We start from the raw sequence: 20,459 nt of genomic DNA, 5'->3' as shown, positions 1-20,459 counted from the left end.
TCTTAGCATAGTTTAAATTTGGATTTTATTTCCTGTTACTACATAGTAATTTCATCTGGTTTTGTTAAAAACGGCCTGATCAATAACTGTAACTAGGTGTATGCCAGAGAAGCAGCTGAATTGATTTCCAGTAGACTATTAATCTAGTGACCAATCTGTAGTTGTGGCTTATATGATGAACACAACTTGTGTGGCTGCCTTTAGCTCAGTTTTTTTTTTTTTTAATTCTGGAAAGATTAATAAACTTGAGTAATATGCAATTTAAGTTGTAAAGTTGGAGACAGGCAAGCATGCTTAGAGGTGAGGTATGCAATGTTAATGTATCACTTATTGATAGTTAAAATTTGGCATTCCATATTGGAGAGTTAGCATAGATGCCCAGGACCATCAAAATGACTTACTACCATTAACCAATGCACAAGTTTTGTGTGGAAACTTTTTTCCGTGGTCTCTTCCCTTCCAATGTTAAATGGGTCTGAATTTTGTTAAGTAAAGCAGTGGATAACAGTGTAGAGCTACAAAAAGCCTTGATTGTTACCTGTCTAATTTCAGAAAAAGTCAGGTATGATAGGTAGTTTCATTGTGTTATGGGAAATTCAGTTTTGTATAGTAGGAAATGAGCAATGTTGCCAAACTATGAAGTAGTTGACATGGCTTGAAGCTGTGAGGCCACATTTCTACTTTGATGTTCTGTATTTTAAAGGATTATGTGCCTGTAACAAGCTAACTGCTAAGATTTCAAAGGTATTCTGTGTAAAAGTTAAACTGGCACTGTATATTGTAGCAGTAGTTTCCCAAACTGTATTCCAGAATGATGAAAATAGTCTTAGAAGATTTGTAACATATGTTAACATAATAAAACATATATTTGCATTTTAAAACCATGAGAAATTCTGAAGTATGACGGTTTGGATTTGTTTGACCTAGCCTAAACCTTGGCCACAGATTTTGAAAGAAAATTTTAAGATTATATTAACATTTCCAAAATGTTAGTTTTCTATGAACATAATGAAGTGTTCATATTATAAAGATCTAGATACTTTGCTCTTTTATCTGGAGAATTAGTTACCCTTGATAAATCAGCTGGGAAGGAGGTTGACTATTAATGGTTAAAAAAAAGTGTTAAGTCATCTGGGCTTATATTTAGAATGTGTTTTTTACAGTTTGTGAACCCTTGGCTTCATTAGGATTATTATGAGTTATATAATGTAATATACTACTATATATGTATGTGTATATATAGTATATACTATATATTCTATATATCTACACTATATACATAATATAGAGACTGGTACATGAAAAAATAAATATTATGAATAATGTCAAGTAAATAAACTATAAAATATTAAAATATTTCAATTTTTGCTGATGACCATTTTTGTGTCTCTTATTTAGCAACCTGAATATCAACTTGTTCTTTGTTCATATCAAGACTGAAAAAATCTTAAGATTTTATTTTACCGTATTTACAAGCTAATAAGTTAGTAGGTTAAAGTTTCTTGGTTGCTGGCAGAAAACAGGAGACTCTCCACATCAGAAATAAATGACATTATTACTCATAGCACAGCAAGCTGCATCATCATCAGCATATTTGTGTAGGTTTTCCTTGCCACAGGACTCATGAGGGTGATGGGTCTAAATGCATGCACTAATGGATCACATCTGAAGAACTCAGGAGCAAGGGTCTAGCACTTTTTAGCAAGCAAAAAACAGTGTAGCCAACAACAAGTTAGTTCACCTTTCCCTGGGAGGGCAGTTACATGTTGTAACCTTTTTGCATAGGTGACTTATTACAATAATCCACTCAGTAGCAGAAAATGTATAAGCTTTGCAGTCTGTCACACTCAACAAGAATGTGCGGGGACACTAAGGCCCAATGGTAGACTGCCTTGCCCAATAGAACATACTCTGGATGAAATAATAAATGTTGATTTTTAAGGGGCAGTAATTTTCTTTGCCATTTAAAAGAAATATTGCGGCCTTTTACTGTATTTTGCTCTCTAGTTATTGCCTTTTCTTGGCACAGTGCAGTTACTTTGATTTTCACTTATTTGTCTCCTTTGAATTTATGAATATGCTTTATCTGGTTTATATTCTTACCATACCTCTTTTACATATCAAAGCTTAATGCTTAATATAATAGACTAGAGGCCTGGTGCACGAAATTTGTGCACGGAGGTGTGTGTCCCTCAGCCCAGCCTGCACCCTCTCCAATCTGGGACCCTTCGAGGGATATCTGACTGCCCGTTTAGGCCTGATCCCGGTAGGATTGGGCCTAAACGGGCAGTCGGACATCCCTCTCACAATCCAGGACTGCTGGCTCCCAACTGCTCGCCTGCCTGCCTTCCTGATTGCCCCTAACCGCTTCTGCCTGCCAGCCTGATCACCCCCTAACCACTCCCCTGCCAGGCTGATTGATGCCTAACTGTTCCCCTGCCAGCCTGATTGCCCCTAACTGCCCTCCCCTGCAGGCCTGGTCACCCCTAACTGCCCTCCCCTGCAGGCCTGGTCCCCCCAACTGTTCTCCCCTGCAGGCCTGTGTCCCCCTCAACTGCCCTTCCCTGCAGGCCCGGTTGCCCCCAACTTCCCTCCTCTGCCGGCCTGGTCACCCCTAACTGCCCTCCCCTGCAGGCTTGATCGCCCACAACTGCCCTCCCTTGCTGGCCTGATCCCTCGCAACTGCCCTCCCCTGCTGGCCATCTTGTGTCGGCTATCTTATGTCCACATGGGGGAAGCCATCTTGTGTGTTGGAGAGACAGTCAATTTGCATATCACTCTTTTATTAGATAGGATAGAGGCCTGGTGCATGGGTGGGAGCCAGCTGGTTTGCCCTGAAGGGTGTCCTGGATCAGGGTGGGGGTTCTCTTTGGGTGTGGGGCGGCCTGAGCGAGGGGCCTGTGGTGGTTTGCAGGCCGGCCACGCCCCCCAGCGACCCAAGCGGAGGCCCTGGTATCTGGGATGTATTTATCTTCTATAATTGAAACTTTGTAGCCCTGAGCGGAGGCCTGGGCCAGCCAGGGTGTGCAGGAAGCTTGTCTTCCTCCATTGCTGGGAAACACATGCCTCCTGTTCGCTCCGTGGCCACAGCCATCTTGGTTGGGTTAATTTGCATACTCATTCCTGATTGGCTGGTGGATGTGGCTTGTGGGTGTAACAGAGGTACGGTCAATTTGCATATTACTCTTTTATTAGATAGGATACTTTTCAGCTCTTGTTTTGCTTTATTATTGTTATATTGACACTTTGAACTTTTTCCTTGAAACTCCTTTCTTATTCCTGATATGAAGAAACTTTCCACTCAGTTCTTTGTCTTTCCTTTTCTTGGTGAACTTATATTGTACTTCTTAAATTTGATGCTTTCTATGGCATCTGACCATCCTCCAGTGTATCTTTCATTTGAACTGCATGATTCATATTACTGACCTCTTATTGAATTCCTCCTTCCCCTACATTTAATATTAAATCTTTCAAATATATAGAAAAGTTGAAAGAATTATACACTTACCAAGAAGGGTCTACAGTTACAAACAGTTTGGATAGTTGTGTTACTGTGTATCTGTCAATTCCTCTTATTTTTTGATGCTTTCAAAGTAAGCTGCAGGTATAAGTGTACCTCACTGTAAACTGAATGCTTATCATTAGGCTAGAGTTTAATATTTCTTTATGGTTCTTTTTCTTTAGGGTAAAATTGACGTATAATGAAATGCATAAATTTTACATGGCCAGTTGGATAAGTTTGACACATGCATACACCTGGGTAACCCAAAGGACTTCCAAAATATAGAGAAGGTATTAGCAAACCAAATTCCAACTTTTGTTTTTGTTAATAAAGTTTTATACAGCCATACCCACTCATTTACAATGGTAGGGATGAGTATTTGAACCAGAGCCCACAAAGCCTGAATCAATATTTGTTATTCTGCCCCTTACAGAAAAAGTATACTGATTCCCCCATATAGAGCATTACTGTCATCTGGAACATTCCCTCATGACCCCTTCCTTTCAATTTCTACCCCTCACATGATCTTTATTCTGGTGTGTTTCTCCGCCCCCCCCCCCCCAACTTCAAATTAGTTTTGTATATACTAGAATCATACAGCATATTGTCTGCAAAGTTTCTTTCACCCTGCATGAAGTTTTGGAGATTGATCCATGTTATTGTGTATATCAGTAGCTTATCTCTTTTTATTGCTGAATAGTACTGTATTTTATTGTATAAATTGTATAACTATACTACAATGTTTATCCATTGCTCTGTTGATAGACAGTTGGATTGTTTCAGGTTTTTGGCTAGTATGGATAAAACTGTTAGGAATATTCTTATTCAATTTTTTTGTGGACATGTTTCTTATTTCTCTTGTGTAGAGTTACTGGGCAATAGGGTAAGCATATATTTAATTTTATAAGAAACCACTAGACTTTTTCCCAAAGTAGTTGTATCATTTTTCACTTCCACCAATACTGAATGAAAGTTTTGGTTGCTTTACCACCTTTCCAAAATTTTGATATAGTCAGTATTTTTAATTTTAGCCATTCTGGTAGGTTTACTGGATTTTTGAGGTATAAATTGCTGTTCTAAACATACATGTTCCTTGAATTGATTTTCCTGTAGTTTACAGTGCCATATCTTTTTTTTTTTTTTTGTACAGTGCCATATCTTAGCAATTCTTGTCCCCCCCCCCCTTAATTTTTATGCACTAACTGATGGACTCTAGCAGGACCTCCTTATTCTTCAACCATAGTGTATTCTCTCTTACATTCCTGTGGGATTTTTTCCTGTTTATTTCTCATTTAAAGTTCTGTACCACACCCTTCTAGATTATTTGCCTCATAAAATCCTATTCTTTAAAAACTCCTACAAAACTGTAATTGGAAGAGGGAGGCATCTGTCATCAATGTCAAGGTAGAGGAAAAATTGAGAATCACCATATTAGAGAACTTGTTATACTGAATTATCTTTTTTGTGTCTTTCTACTTCTAAACTGGTATTCTTTCTCACAGGTGCTACAGGGTTCTGTGAATGTCTGATTTTTATTTAATCTTTAAAATAGGTTTTAAAAAACTGTAGTTGAGGAAATTCACACTCCAGAAGTGTTTTATACTTAGCTTCCACAGTTTGAAGACTAGTATTATGTTAACTTGTGTTGTCAGGGTAATTTGTTTTGGAATGGACCCCAGATTAAAGTTTCTCTGGCTATTTCTGTGTGTGTAGTGATATTAATTGTAAGTATGTCATTGATATGATTGAGTTCAGCTCATTAAAAAAATTATATGGATGAATACACTACATTCGTTCACGCGAATGATGCCGAATCAAATGCTAGCCATCACAGGCATATTTGAGCAGTACAAGATGTAGTAATGGTATAATATTTGCGAACTAACAAGTAAATACATTGGATTTATATCATGAAAATACAACATTAGAGATAGTTAATATGCTTATTTCATGTTTTGAGTGACTCTTGTCAAATTTATGTGTAAGTAAGGTATGGGAGAAGTTTTTAGATATCATTAACTATGGAGCAAAGGTCCTATGACTAATTTGTTCACTTAATATAAAATAACTTATGAAGTATCTCTATGTGCCAAGTTCTAGGTACTGGTGAACAAGACAGTTAAGTTCTTGTCTCATGTCACATACTTTGGTGGAGGAGAGGTAGACAAGTGGTTTAAGAAAATGAAGCAGGTTGATGGAATAAATAATACATTTTATCAATACTAGTCTAGCACCAATAGAACAATAATGACTTTGCATTATGTCAGGAATATGCTGAGAACTCTACTAAGTGCTTTAGACATATGAGCACATTTAATCTTGTTTAAATAACTATGGAATACACTCTGCTTACATGTATTAAATGTAAATTTACTGACAAGACATTGTAATTAAGACTAGGCTACCTACCATGTGATTGTAAATAATCCTATGTCTATGTTTTCATGCCATGTTGTTATGGTTTCTTCAAAAGTTTGATCACTTAGCTGAAATTAACGTGTGGGTAAAATTCCTGTTAAAGACATTCCAAGTGCAAGTTGGGAAATGTTGCAGTACTCTTAAGATTTACTATCAGATTATTTCAAGGTTTTGACTTGCTTGCTTTTAGGATTTGTTTGAACATGAATAATTAACATTTTGAAGGTTTAGAAATGTGCTCTGGTTTAAATTGTCTATGATGTTTCTCCAAAATTACCCATTACAACCTGTAAAGAAATTGTGCTGTTTGGCAGAGGCTTTGAGACTAAGGAAATAAACTGAATAGCTTTACCCCATTACTAATTTTGAGGCTCTAAGGACTGTTGAATGTTGGATGGAAGAAATCCAATAGTGAGTGTTTTTATAGAACAAATGTTTTTATAGAATATTTGTTTTCACTTGGGTGGGACTTACATTTATATCAGCATGACTTTTTTTGTGGTTTCCTCAAAAGGGGAAGGGATATGAAATAATACTTGAGACCCTTTTAAGTTTTTGTAACCTTTAGAGAACAAATGAGCCTCTGCTTACCTCATCACTGCTTGATTTGTTGTTGCACTGCACATGAGCTATACATACTTTTTTTAGTTAATTTTTTTTAGAGGAAGAGGGAGGATGAGAGAGAAACTTTGATGTGAGAGTAAAACATCGATTGACTGCCTCCTGCACCCATCCTGCCAGAGATCGAGCCCCTGAAACCCAGGCATGTTCCCTGACCAGAATAGAACTGGGAACCTTTTGTTGCACTGGATGATGCCCAACCACCTGAGCCACACTGGGCAGGGTGCTATAAATACTTTTTTTTTTCTTTTGAACTATAATACTTTTTGTTCTCTTGTCTAACCCTTCTCCATCCACCACTTCAAACCATGATCTCTCTTGCCTTCTGGCTTTTGAACATTGTATTCTCATTTTCTCGTTTCTCCAGGACTAATATCTATTCTTTATTTAGGTCTGTTTAGATGTTCTTTTCCTCTCCTGCCTCTCCACCGCCATTTCCCATCCTTTAGTACCAAGTTCTGTGTTCTTTTAACACTGTACACTTATCCCTATCATAGTCCTTATTCCATGGAATGTATTTTGTAAATTCAGTGGGAAGTAGGGCTTAGACCTGTCTTGTTTATAATAGTGTTTAGTATAGTTGCCAGTCCATTAAAGGAGCCTAGTAAATAATACTATTGAAAAAATAAATGAATGCCTTTTCCGAAAGATTTCTAGAGTGTGCATGAGTTTACTGGTATATTATGTTTATAAAATGAACAGTTTCCTAGATTACTATTATGTAAAAGTAACTATGTCTTGCCTAACTTATACAATGTTGATACTCTTTTTTTTTTTAAGATGAAAAGACATTTTATTATTATTTTACTATATAACATAGTAGTGAATATACCTGATTGCATTTTCCCAAATGGCAAATGAGACACAGGATAGCATTTCTCTTTGATTACTGAAAACCTCAATATGATCTGTCTTTTGGAGGATTCAGTTTCTCAGACATCTATGATACTGCCACGAGGATACCAACGGTACTTTAGTAGTAAAGAACATTTTGCTAAGTTCTATCATGGGTCCTTGCTCAAACTGTTCATCTTTTTCTTCTAATCTGGTTTTTGTTACTTGATACTGTGTTTCTTCATAATCATGCACATGATCTGGCCAGGGATAGGTTTTATGTGTTCGTGTGGAATGTCCACAGAAAGATTATAGCAAACTATCCCCCTACCATCAGATGTCAAAGCAAGCTCTATTTTGCAATTATAGTAATCTGGAAGAGAAGAATATGTGGGTTTATGACAGACATAATATAAAGTTCCATTTTGAATTGGACATAAATGTTTCAAGATAGTTCTGTTTGATATTGCCCATTTCACTGCTGATACTGCCATGGTGAATCAAGATGTTCATCAGGCTGTATGGAAAAAGATTTGAAGAGAAAATGCGACTAAATGCTTTTAAAATTTGCTTGTAGGCATATCTCAGTATTGATATTAAATAAAATAGACCTGAGGACAAAGAGCACTACCAGAGATAGTGCATTCCAGCCTTATTTTTTTACTTTCATCTGAAATGTCTTTATTTTACCTTTATTCCTGCAGTATATAGATATATATTTTGGATATAGAATTTTTGGCTGAGTTTTTCTTTCTCAGCCTTTTAAGATGTTGTTCCATTTTCTCCTGACAACCATGGTTTCTGCTGCAAAACCTGTAGTTATTTGAATCATTGTTTCTCTGCATGTAATATATTGGTTTTCTGAGGCTGCTTTCAATAACTTCATCTTTAGATTTTTAGAAATTGTATTATGTTGTGTGTAGGTGTGGTTTTCTTTGAATTTATTCTGTTTAGCCTTACTGAGGTTGCTTTATACATTTACTTCATCCCTTTGAAGAGTTGTGGACATTATTTCTTCAAACTTGTTTCCCCTGTTCTAGTCTCCTTTTTTTTTTTGTTTCCTTTGAGCCTCAAATTACATGTTTTTTAGATCTTTAAAATTTTTAAAAGTTCATTTATTTGCTTATTTAATTTTCAATCCTTTTCTGTTCTTTAGAATGGATAAATTCTTAGTCAATTTAAATTCACTGGCTCTCTCACCCTGGCCAGGTAGCTCAGTTGGTTAGAATGTCATCCCAGTATGCCAACATTTGGGGTTCAATCCCTGATCAGGGCACATGTAAGAATCAGCCAATTAATGCATAAATAAGTGGAACAACAAGTCTCTCTCTTTCTCTTCCTCTCTCTAAAATCAGTCAATAAAAAAAATTAATTTACTGGTTCTTTTTTCTGTCATCTTCATTGTGCTATGGATCCCAATCATTGGATTTTTATTTTTATTCCAAAATTTCTGTCTTTTTTGTTTGTTTGTTTATATTTCTCTGCTGAGATTCCCTGCCATTTTATTAATTTCAAGGTAATCTTGCTTTACTTCCTACAACAGCAATAATAGCTGCTTTAAAATTCTTGTATGGTAACTATAATCTGAGTCATCTTGGGAATTGGCATCTCTTGATTGCATTTTCCCTGGAGAATGATTTATATTTCGTAGTATTTTTTATTTGTAGTAATATTGCATTTTATCCTGGATCTTCTGAGTGTTGTGCTATGGTCCTCTGGAGAACATTTTGTTTTAGAAGCAGTCAACTCAGATTTAGATTGCAAATACTGTTTCATACACTGTTCAGTGGTTCAAATCTAAGCTTAATTTCTTAGTCCTTTATAATCTGTTTTGTGTAAGATCTACACATGCATTATTTGAGAATTAGAGATTTCCCCTCACTTTCTGGCTTTCCCAGGCTCCATTCTATGCTTTGTCTGGCTAGAAATAGCATGATTTATAGTGGGGTTTTAGCAACCTAAGCCACGATGCCTTTCCACAACTATAGTTCTGCCTCAGAGTAAAACTGCAAAAAGAAAAAAAAATGGGGAAACTCTTATCTGTACAGGTTGCTTCTCCAAATTTTAACTTCCCTCTACATCCCTATTTGTTTTTTAATTCAGAATGCTCAGGTAGTTTTTATTTTTTTGTATTTAGTTCTAAGTTTATAGTTGCTGTCAGTGGAAGGGTTAGACTGTAGGGGGCCTACACTCTCTGGAACTTGAGGCAACTGTAGATTTTTGTTATTGTTGTTAATACTCATCTGAGGATCTTTTTCCATTGATTTTTAAAAAGAGTGGAAGGGAGGGGGAGAGACAGAGAGAGAAACATCAGTGAGAGAGAGACATTGATTGGTTGCCTCCCGCACCACAGTATTAGAAGTAGTCATAAAGGTAATCTTGTGCCAGGGTAGATTACTGCCTATAAATTTTTATTGGTGGCATCTTGAAATAGAAAGAGCCTGAATTTAGTGACAGTAAAACCTGAATTTGAGTCTTTCTTTGCCCCTAATTAGGTGTGTCAATTCAATTATTTAAGGTTTGTTCCATCTTATCTCAAAGGATTGTTCTAGGAACTAAAGTAGTTGATACGTATAAAGTGCTATTTATTTATTTAGTATTTTAAATATATTTTTATTGGTTTCAGAGAGGAAGAGAGAGATAGAAACATCCATGATGAGAGAGAATCATTGATTGGCTGCCTCCTGCACACCACACACTGGGGATCGAGCCCACAGCCAGGGCATGTGCCCTTGACCGGAATCAAACCGGGGACCCTTCAGTCCGCAGGCTGACGCTCTATCTACTGAGCCAAACCAGCTAGGGCTATAAAGTGCTTTAAAAACAACAACCAACTACTAACATTTAATGGGCTTTAACTATGTTAGGCATTATTTTGAGTATGTATAGGTGTTCATTTTTGTACTCTACAAAAACCATGTGAGAAAATAGAGCCCCCTTTGTAGATGATACTAGTAAAAATAAGTAAGTGCTGGAACTTAGGTTGAATATAGAAAAGTTTATTCCAACACCTCTATACTTAACCAGCATGCTTCTTATTCTTAGCTCCATTTTAGTGATTGAATAGTAGTCTCAGAAATAGTTGTTCCAGTATTTTTATTTTTTTGTACACAACATTTACCTACATGGTGCTTTTTTCTTTTTTTAATACACGGTGCTTTTTTCATTGACCATGTTAAAAGCAAAATTAATGTGTAACACAATACTTTCAAGTCTTTATCAGTGTTTTAATTATGCTAACTAAAGTATTCTCTTTAAAGCAGAATTGTCTTTCAAAATGTAAAGTTAAAAATTTAGATTACCAGGGTTTTTTCTTTTCCAAAACTACTTGGTAAATTTGTTTTATTATGTGTGCTAACAATTGGAATTTGAGTACTAACAAAAACTACTTACTCATCTTCTCTCTGGTTCCTTCAAAGGCACAAGTTATATTTTTTGTCTTGATGTCTGTACTTCTAATGCAAATCAATGCAGTAATGGAATTCATGTGTCAATTTTTACTGGAAAATGACAGTCATGTTAAGTTTTGTGGAAAACCTTGGTGTAACAGTGTTTTTGTATTGACTAGTACTTTTAGAAATGTGGCATTATAGTGATCATTGTAATATGAGAATAAGAATTTATACAGGAATAAAGAAATATATATATAAGAATAAATATATTTACTTATTTAAAGTTAGCACATGTTTGCTAACTTTTTGAGAGAGAATGTGTATGTGTGAGTGAGTGTGTGTTTGGCTTCTGCTCTTATGAAATTATTCAGATTATGTGTATATTTTTATCAGCCAACTTTTGAGGGTTTGTTTTGGCATATAATACTTTGGTGGATGAGCCCTTTAACTGTTGCCTGCAATGGCCTCTTGGCATTTGCTATGCTTCCTGGATGAATCATCAACAACAACATGTCTTAGTAATTGATATTACTCAGTAGTAGTTAGTTTTGCTTGAGGATTCTGTTCTTAGCTTCTCTCTGTTCGCTGGGAAAGAATGAAACTTTCTCTGAAGAAAGTTGGTGTTTCAGGCCTGGGTCTTGCTGGTGTTGGCCCCTTCGTTTACCTATGATAGAATAAGTAAACTTCTATTTTCCTTTATTCCCCACATTGTAGCCCTTGCCTCAGAGGTCCTAGTTGCTAGAAGCTAGAAGTTCTAGAGATTGATGAGTTTGGATTTGTACCTATTTCCTGCACCCAATATAGTACCTAGAACATAATAGTCATTTCTTAAAGTTTGTTGAGTGACTGATTGATAACTGACTGAATGAATGAATCACAGGAAGAAGGTGAAGCTGGAAGACCCAATCAAGTTTATGTAGCTAGGAGGTGGTAGATCTGTACCTTAAATTTTGATCTTCTGGCATCAAATATCTTCTTTTCTAGTTATTCATGTACCAACTACCTAATCATCTCAAGAATGAAATCAAATAAGACAGTATACCATACTAGTTTTTTAAATGACAAATGAATGCTTGTAATAGTAACTTTTAACAGTATTACTTGGAGTTAGTTGTCTTATGCCCTTGCAAATGAAACCAATCACACAGCATTTACCTTCTCTCCAGTCTATGTGTTAGAGGTAGTCTCCACAGTTCTGGATTCAGTGTTAGCTAAGACAAGATGGCAGAGGAAAATTAGGGCCCCTATAAAAAGAAGCAGAATGAATAGTGAAAGGTAGGAGTAGAAACAGAAAGGAATAGTTCTCTGGAAGCTAAAGAAAAACCAGTTAGAATACACTCAACTGTGTTGAATATATTAAAGATTTTTGGAGTAAGGACTGAAAAAAAGGTTTTTGGATCTAACAAGTAGAGGATCAATATTCTTAGCAAGACCTGTTTGAGTGAAAGCCAGATGGTAATGGATTAGAGAGGAAATGAGCATTGGAAGTGCACAGAATGATGATAAATATCTCCCTCCCACCCCTCTTAGGGTATTTGTCACTGAAGGAAAGTTGGAGAGATGGAAATAGTTTGAAAAACACTAGAGAAAGTTTATCATTTTAGCTGGGGGTAGGTTTTTTTCTTTTTTAAGTAAGGCATGAATAGAATGTATATGTGGGTAGAAAGAAGTTAGTGGAGAAAAGGAAAGATGTTATTTAAAGGAAAAACAATCTTTTGGGAGGCAGGATCTTCTCTATACAGTTGTCTGGCATTTCAGAGCAAAGAATATAAGTTAGGGTGGATGCCATAATGATAAATTTAGAGATGCAGAGGGAGATAAGTTGGAGGAATTTTTGCTTGAAAACCTGTTTTCCTCTGTGAAGTAGGAAGCAAAGATTTTAACTGAGAGTTCCATGATTGGAAGTGGGAAATAGGAGAGTGGTGGAGCTGAAACACCTGCCATAGTGATGACTGGTTCTGACAGCCCTGCTGGGATCAGAAACTAAATTTGTACTGGCATCGATCTACACAGTTATGTGATGTGTTTTCATCCTTGACCAGGAAAGAGTAGAGTTAGAATGTCCCAGATTGGGTCTCAATGGGGTAGATGTGGCAGAAGATATGGGAACTAGGAAATTGAGGGTGAGCGTCCTGCAAGTTTTTCACTTTATAGTCTAGGCCAGTGGTCCATGAGGTCTGAAAGGTTGGCGACCGCTGGTCTAGGTTATATTGGATAGAAAGTAACCAGGAGGCAGCAAATGGAAGGCCCAAAGAATAGACATAAGTGGAAGCAAGGGAATGAGGTAAAAGCCAGGAGGAAGTTGTGACCAGGAAGTAAAATGTATAAATCTATTATCTTCTAGTAGAAGCAGGTCTAGATGAGGTCATGGAAGACCTGATGTAGTTACTGGACCACTCAACTCTGGGTATTATTACTCTTCCTGTTTTATAGTTGAGGTGTTAAGTTGGTTTATCTTGTATTATAGTAGGATATAAGATATGGAGACAATATTGGGGATATAGAGCTGGCTTGTCTTACTCCCTGGGGAATGTTTGGAACCTTGTAAATACAATCAGGATGTGAAAGCATCTGACAGGTTGTATGTGTGAACTTGAGAGGTTCTTGATCTAGTACTGGCAATATTCAAGAAAATTTTCCTTCATGTTCCCAGATAAGGGGGACTTTGGGCAAGGATTAACATTCTTCTTTGAGAGGCCTTTGAGGAATGTAGTGCTATCATGGAAAACTGGATTTAGATTAAAAGTTGAAAAGTCATTTTGTAAAGTGACTGAAGGTATTAGAGGTTTTTAATGATCATATAGGGCTTCTAAACAATAGAGTGGAAATCGTTAGAAGCTGGATTATAGAGTTTTAAGTTAATCTTTCATTTTATACAATATATATTTTTATTTCCTTATAACTTTTTGTTTTTTTTTCTTTAACTTTATTTTAAGATAATTTTAGACTTATAGAAAGGTGTGGGGAAAATATTATAAAGAATTCCTTTATACATGCTGTAGGTAATCCCTGAGCTCCAGTCACCCATCCCCACCCGCCCCCACCCGCCCCCACCTGTTCCCACCCGCTCCTACCCCCTATGAGATGAGCAAAGCCCGAGAGCCTGCCCATGAGGTTGCTATCCAGGTGAGGCTGTGGGGCTGGAGCCGTCAGGATAGAGGCAGTAGGCCTTTCCCTTCCCACCAGCACCTGGAGCTCCAGGCCTTCCTCCACCTCCTGGAGCACAGCTTCCTTCAGGAATTCCTCACCAGAGACCCCTGTTTCCAGATTTCAGATAAGTATCTCCTGGCCATGGTGCTGGTCTACTTCTGGCGCACCAACCTGAATCTCAGCGAGTACACCTGCAGCAACCTGTTCTTGGCACTGTACCTTGCAAAAGATAGGGAGGAGGACCTAGAGGAAGCCAAATGTGTGATTTTCCCGTGGGCCCTGGGTGAGGATTGGCATAGTCAGATGGCAGAGGTCCTGCATCAGAGGGATAAGCTGTGGGCAAGGATGGGCTTCCGGGCTTTAGTGAGCCGCTGGTGCTGTGAGAAGGTCATGGCCCCGGAGCCGTCCCACTGGGCCTGGACTCGGGAGTGGTGCCCCCACCACGGCGGGGCTCACAGAAGCTACTCAAAGGCCAAAGCCGGGATCACTCTCCCCCGGGGCCCCCGCTTCTCACCACCCTGCTGCTCCCTCTGTGGCTCGCCCCCTCTCCAGAGCATCTACTCCCACCAACCCCACCCCTTGCCTGTCTTACCCAAGAGTCCTTCCCCAAACCCTGAGTGGTGTGGCTCTCCTTCCCATGCTTGTCTCTCAGGGGCTGAAGACCCCTGGGGTGGGGGCTTCCTCATAGTCCTGCCCTCCCAGCTGCATCTGGAGCCAGGCACCTACACCCTTCATGTACTCCGGGAGCTGCTGCCAGTGCCCTAGGTGGGGTCGCTCGCAGGGTGAAGAGCAGCTGGCCTGCCTGCCCGCTAACTGACCTCTACTGCCTGTGGCCCCCTGGCCTTCTGTCTTGTTGACCTCAGGCTGGCAGTGCTGCCCAAGCCCTCCTCCCAACATGCTACCCACTCTGACTCTGGCTCCCTCTAATAAACTCAGTCCACTGTGAAATTTTTTATATTAAAGAAAGAAAATAATTCCTTTATAGCATTCATCCAGTTTTCTCAAATGTTGACATTTTATCATATTTGCTTTGTGATATTCTATGTATAACTATCTTTCTTTATATACATACACACTATATTTTTTCTGAAACATTTGAAAGTAAATGGTGGACATGTGATCTCTATATCTAAATATTACAGTGTATATTTTCTAAAAACAAAGACATTCTCTTACAAACTACAGTGCAATTATCAAAACCAATAACATGAAACAATACTATAAACATATTTCATCAGTTTCTCTACTAATGCCTTTAATAGCAAAGAAAAACCTTTTTTGTTTTTTTTAAGGTCAGAATCTAGTCCATGATTAGATATTGTGCTTAGTTATTATGTCTCTTAGTCTAAGTTTCTTTTAATCTGGAACAGTTTTTTAATCTTTTTTGTCTTTCATGACATCAATATTTTGGACAGATTCACGTCAGTTATTTTGTAGCATATCCCACAAATGTTCTTTGAAAATGTGGCTCCCATTGAGCTTAGAATTCATTTGTTATTATTACCTAACAGAATTATAACTATGATGGTTGTCAAATGGCGATTTCCCAATTCTGTCATTTGTTCTACATTTTTTATTTAGAATTCTATAAGGAAGAACTTTCCGTTGCCTGCAATGTATCTATAATAATAAAAGCATAATATGCTAATTAGACCAGACAGCCGAATGACCTTCCGGACATCCTTCCAGACGAAGCCACAGTGGCAGGGGCCAAGGCAGAGGCAGTTAGGGGCAATCAGGCAGGCAGGTGAGCGGTTGGGGCAATCAGGCAGGCAGGCGAGTGGTTAGGGGCGATCAGGCAGGCGAGTGGTTAGGGGCGATCAGGCAGGCAGGCGAGTGCTTAGGGGCAATCAGGCAGGCAGGCGAGTGGTTAGGGGCGATCAGGCAGGCAGGCAGGTGAGCGGTTAGGAGTCAGCGGTCTCAGATTGCGAGAGGGATCCCGGATTGCACTGGGCCGCTAGTTTATATCAGTATGAATTCATGGATTTTTATTTTATTTTATTGATTATAATCTTAAATTATCATCATTTATTTTTGAGGGTTAGATCATTCCAGATTTGACCAGTGGGAGAGCCTCTTCCATCTGTTCCTATGCCCTTGTGACATGTCCCTATCATTTTTGCACTTTCCTACCATATAACATTTAACCCTTTGCACTTGCTTGCTTTTTTCTCAATTCCTTTATTCTACTCGGGATTTAATTTTGTAAATACCCCAGATTTTACAAAGCGCGGCAGTAGAATAAAAAACGAGTTTCTTTTCATACAAACTTATTTATTTTGATTTTTTTTATATTTCAAATTATTGATACATTCAAAGAGTATAAAAAGAGCTGCTACCGATGCTAACCGTGTTGAGTCACAGTCGACATCCGAGTGCAAAAGGTTAAATATTGTGAAAGTATCCAATTTCTAGAGTTTAGTTTGGAAATTGGGGAGCACTGTTTACACTTATAAACAGGGCTGCAGTGGAAGAAAACTGACCACCACCACATTTATTGCCACAGTAGCTTATTGCTGCTGTACTGGGTGCTTCATGAGCATTTTCTCAGTTGTTTGTGGAAAGTTTGCAGAGTCCTTCATCAGCTGGATTTTCGAATAAAGCCTTTGGAACATTAGTGGCATGTTGCTCACAATGCTATCCTTACAAGTAGAGTCCTAAGGAATAGATAGTATAATGTGAAAACAAAATGCCTTTGAAGATTATGTTGACAAATGCACTAGTATACTGTGATTAGCAATTAGTTAAGGCAGAAGGGCACCATGAATAAAACTCTTATTAGATGGGAAAGAGACAAAAGGCCCCTTGGAATCTTTTTGGCCGCTAAAATGAATTTCATTAAAAAATAATCACACTAAAATGGATACATGCTGGTGTTACTTTATGTATTAATACTGTTAATTGATTAATGGGAAATAAAGAACATGATCATATCTGGGTTTATGTACCTGACTTTTCTTGTAAAGATGATAATGATTTTAAAGGTTATTGAATAAATGTGGAGTCTGTGATGATTTTTTTTTATTATCACTGAGAAGTTTTACAGATGTCAGTTTTCTTATAGACTTACCCTTTAAGCATAGATAAAAATATTTTTAACATATCACATTGTCTTTTACATTAAGAACAAAAATTGTTTTCTATTTTCATCTCTGTTATAGAAAACTTGGAAAAAATACAGAAAAGTTAAAAAAACACACCAAGAAAATAACAAACGACTTGTAATGCTACCCATTTTGTCTATTGTCATTTTGAAATTTAACATTTTGTGTTATTTAAAATTGGAATAATACATGATTTACACATGATTTTGTTACACTGTATCATGAGCATTTCCTTATTCATTAAGTATCCTTTCCAAACACCTTCTTAAATGTCCATATAATATTCTATTATATTGATACTGTGATTTTATTCTATTTTAGATGAATTTTCAACCGGTGTGCCTTGGAATCTTTAAAACATATAATAACTGATTAGTTAGGGGCACTGACCTCTTTTCCCCTTAGATTGTCAAGTAAAAAAATGACAACAGCAGTACAACAATAGGCGTCCGGTGTGAATGAATCAAAATTACATTTATTTATTTTTGTCAGATGGGCAAAAAATATATTTTTTGGTGTGCCCTGGAATTTTATGTGCATCATGGGATGAAAAAGGTTAAAAATCACTAGAACAGATTGTTTCCCATTGTTATAACACTATGATAAACATTTTTATAAAGGAATCCTGTTCTAAGTTTCTGATTAGTTTATTTGAGGGTAGTCTTAAAATGAGAATTACTAGGCTAAAGTGTGAGTGTTTTTGTAATTATTAGGCTAAAGTGTGTTTTTTATTTTTATAAAAGTGATACATATTTTTAAAAAATACAGAGTGTATAAGTACAAAGAAAAGCAATCCAGGTACAAAAATATTATCAACAAGAAATAATTTATGTTTTCATTTGTTGAACATTATTCCATTTGTGCTTATAGATAGTAATAAGGCTATAAGAATGGGATAATGCTGTTTATGCTATTTTTAAAAAATGAAAATATAAAATATTTTATTTAATAGCAAGGAAAATAAACTGCTGAATTCTAGATAAAGGGTTTTATTTATTTATTTTTATATCACAGAGCTATTAGGTTCTCTGGGATTTCACTAAAATTAAGGAAAGAGTATAAAAACCAGTAAATTTGATTAAGTTTTAAAACTGCATGTTTTAATTTTAGATATTAAATACCTGCTGTGAAAGATGAGGTGAATGGTACTAGTACTTTCTTTCATCTCTTCTTTCACCAGTTCCTGATTATATATATATATATATATATATATATATATATATATATATATATATAGTAGACATGCTATCTCTACATCTAATCCTCACCTGAGGGTATTTTTCCATTGTGTGCTTGTATTTTTTTATTTTATTTTTTATTTAGAGAGAGTGGAAAGAAGGAGTGGGGAGAGAGAATCATCTATGTGAGAGAGACACATGGATCAGTTGCCTCCTGCACTGGTCCCAATCTGGGCCTGGATCGGGCCTGCAACCCAGGTACATGCCCTTGACTGGGAATTGAACCTGGACCCTTTGGTCCTCAGGTACTCTAACCATTGAGCAAATTGGCCAAGGTAGCAGTTCTTGATTTTTACATTGTTTATATTTTTACTTTTTCAGGGTAGGTAATATTTGCTGTCTGTTTGCAAGCTGCTATTAGTCTTTAGTTCTGTATTTAAAAGCATTCCGTGATAAGCACCATGTCTTTAGTTTTTCTCTTTATTTGCTTTTTATTTTATCAATTTTCTGATTGCCTGGTTTTCATCTTGGAGTAGTTTCTTTCAAGGACTTATGGAAGACAAGTTGGCTAGCCCAACTTAAAAAAAAATATTAAAACTATGAAACATTTCAAGCATAAAGAGAGTACAGAAAATAATGTGAAAGTTCTATATTTATCATGGAGACTAGAGGCCCGGTGCACAAAAATTTGTGCACTGGGTGGTGGTCCCTCAGCCTGGCCTGCCCCCTCTCCCAGCGGGAGAGGGGGCTGCGCAGTCCGGGTCCCAGTGCTGCTCCTTCTGCAGAGGCAGCTACAGAGGCAGCGGCATGGGCCCGGTCCCGGCGATATCCCTCCACAGACGCTGTACAGGGTGCAACCTGCTGTGCCTCGACTTCCCACAGCCCTGCCCCCAGACGGCCTGGCTCTAGATCGCCCCCCCGCCCACCAGTGGGTGGGGGGGTGGGGCCAGTGCTAAGAAGAGAGGGCCGAGGGCTGGCAGCCGCTGCTGCCCACAGTGGCAGCAGCAGCAGCAGCGGGGTGATGGGGGCAGTGCCTTCCCATGATCGGTCGGTTGCCTCTTGTAGAGGGAGGCCAGACTGCGGCTTAGGCCCGCTCCCTGCTGCCTCTGTGGAAGGGGCCCCGGCGGAGGACCGGACTGTGCCCTGGACTCTCTTGTACCGCCTCTGCAGAAGGGCCCGCGCCGCCGCCTCTCCCGCACTGCCTCTGCAAAAGGGGTGGTGGTGGCGGTGGCGGCAGCAGCAGCAGCAGTAGCAGTAGCTGTGCTGCCTCCGCTCCTCTCCCACAGCGGCGCCTCTCCCATGCCACCGGCCTTTGGCCCTCGCAGCCGCTGTGGCTTTGTCTGGATGGACATCCGTAAGACATCCAGTCTAATTAGCATATTACCCTTTTATTAGTATAGATTATAGATGTTAGCATTTTGCTGTATTTGTTTCAGGTGTTGAACTTATATTTTTAATCCTCAATGATGAGAGAGAGAATCATTGATCGGCTATCTCCTGCACATCCCACACTGGGGATTGAGCCCACAACCCGGACATGAGTCCTGATGGGGAATCGAACCATGACCTCCTATTTCATAGGTTGATGTTCAACCACTGAGCCACAACAGACCGGGTGGGAACTGTGCATTTAATGTGAAGTTTACTCTATGCCCTAAACTCTGCTGCCTGTTTCTGGGGGATACCAGTATGAATAAAGCATACTTTCTAAATTTCCGAAGCTTATGATCTGATTGGGAAGATAGAAACATTCCCAAGTCTAATCAGAGTTTGCCAGGGTCCCTAAGCCTTCAGGACCTCGTGAAGCACAAATTTGCAACTTGTAGTTTCCTGGAAGAAAATGGTTGCAATGAGAATTTATTAGCTCTTGTTTTCCATTCCTGTGCCGGAATAGTTGTTTTTAAAATATCTTGAAGTTCAAATTTTGATTGATGTTAAGGGGGCTTATTTAATGATAATATCTATTTTGATTTTTTTACTCTGAGGTCTCAGTTCTTTATTATGAAATATAATTCTTAGCCAAATTTTCTTTTTAAACTTTATCCGCTACCACCTTTGCTGACTAATTTTGGTGCATGCAGATCAGAAACTTTCCAAAGAATCTGTGAAAGTGTTCTTATTTAATTTGATTAAGGAAACAGAAAGGAATAAAACCTTTCATTACAACTCGCCTTTATCATTGTTTATCAATGCCTATGTTAGATAGGATATGTTAGCTTGTAAAAACCAGAACATTGGACTATTTAAAAAACTCAGAATT

At 38.0% G+C, this 20,459-nt stretch overlaps 2 protein-coding genes and 1 pseudogene across 3 annotated transcripts in view; 2 read left to right on the top strand and 1 right to left on the bottom strand.

The window, feature by feature from the left end:
* Window positions 1-20,459, top strand: part of NDFIP2 (Nedd4 family interacting protein 2) — a 65,008-nt gene that overhangs the window by 2,295 nt on the left and 42,254 nt on the right. The gene's annotated exons all lie outside the window — the stretch shown is intronic.
* Window positions 6,417-8,677, bottom strand: LOC307103972 (large ribosomal subunit protein mL42-like; annotated as a pseudogene). Its single transcript has one exon. The product of its transcript is annotated as a large ribosomal subunit protein mL42-like (transcript).
* Window positions 10,622-15,569, top strand: LOC307103925 (speedy protein C-like). The gene has a single exon (XM_079778495.1). The coding sequence runs from the start codon at window positions 13,852-13,854 to the stop codon at window positions 14,680-14,682; it is 831 nt and encodes a 276-aa protein (XP_079634621.1). The 5' UTR covers window positions 10,622-13,851; the 3' UTR covers window positions 14,683-15,569.

Source organism: Cnephaeus nilssonii (genome assembly GCF_951640355.1).
Source record: "Cnephaeus nilssonii genome assembly, chromosome: 8".
Classification (NCBI taxonomy): Eukaryota; Metazoa; Chordata; class Mammalia; order Chiroptera; family Vespertilionidae; genus Cnephaeus; species Cnephaeus nilssonii.
This window is presented reverse-complemented; position numbering and strand designations above follow the sequence as displayed.

Bases quoted from the DNA above. Each gene is read 5' to 3' on its own strand.
- LOC307103925 (XM_079778495.1), top strand. From the start codon at position 13,852: ATGAGCAAAGCCCGAGAGCCTGCCCATGAGGTTGCTATCCAGGTGAGG.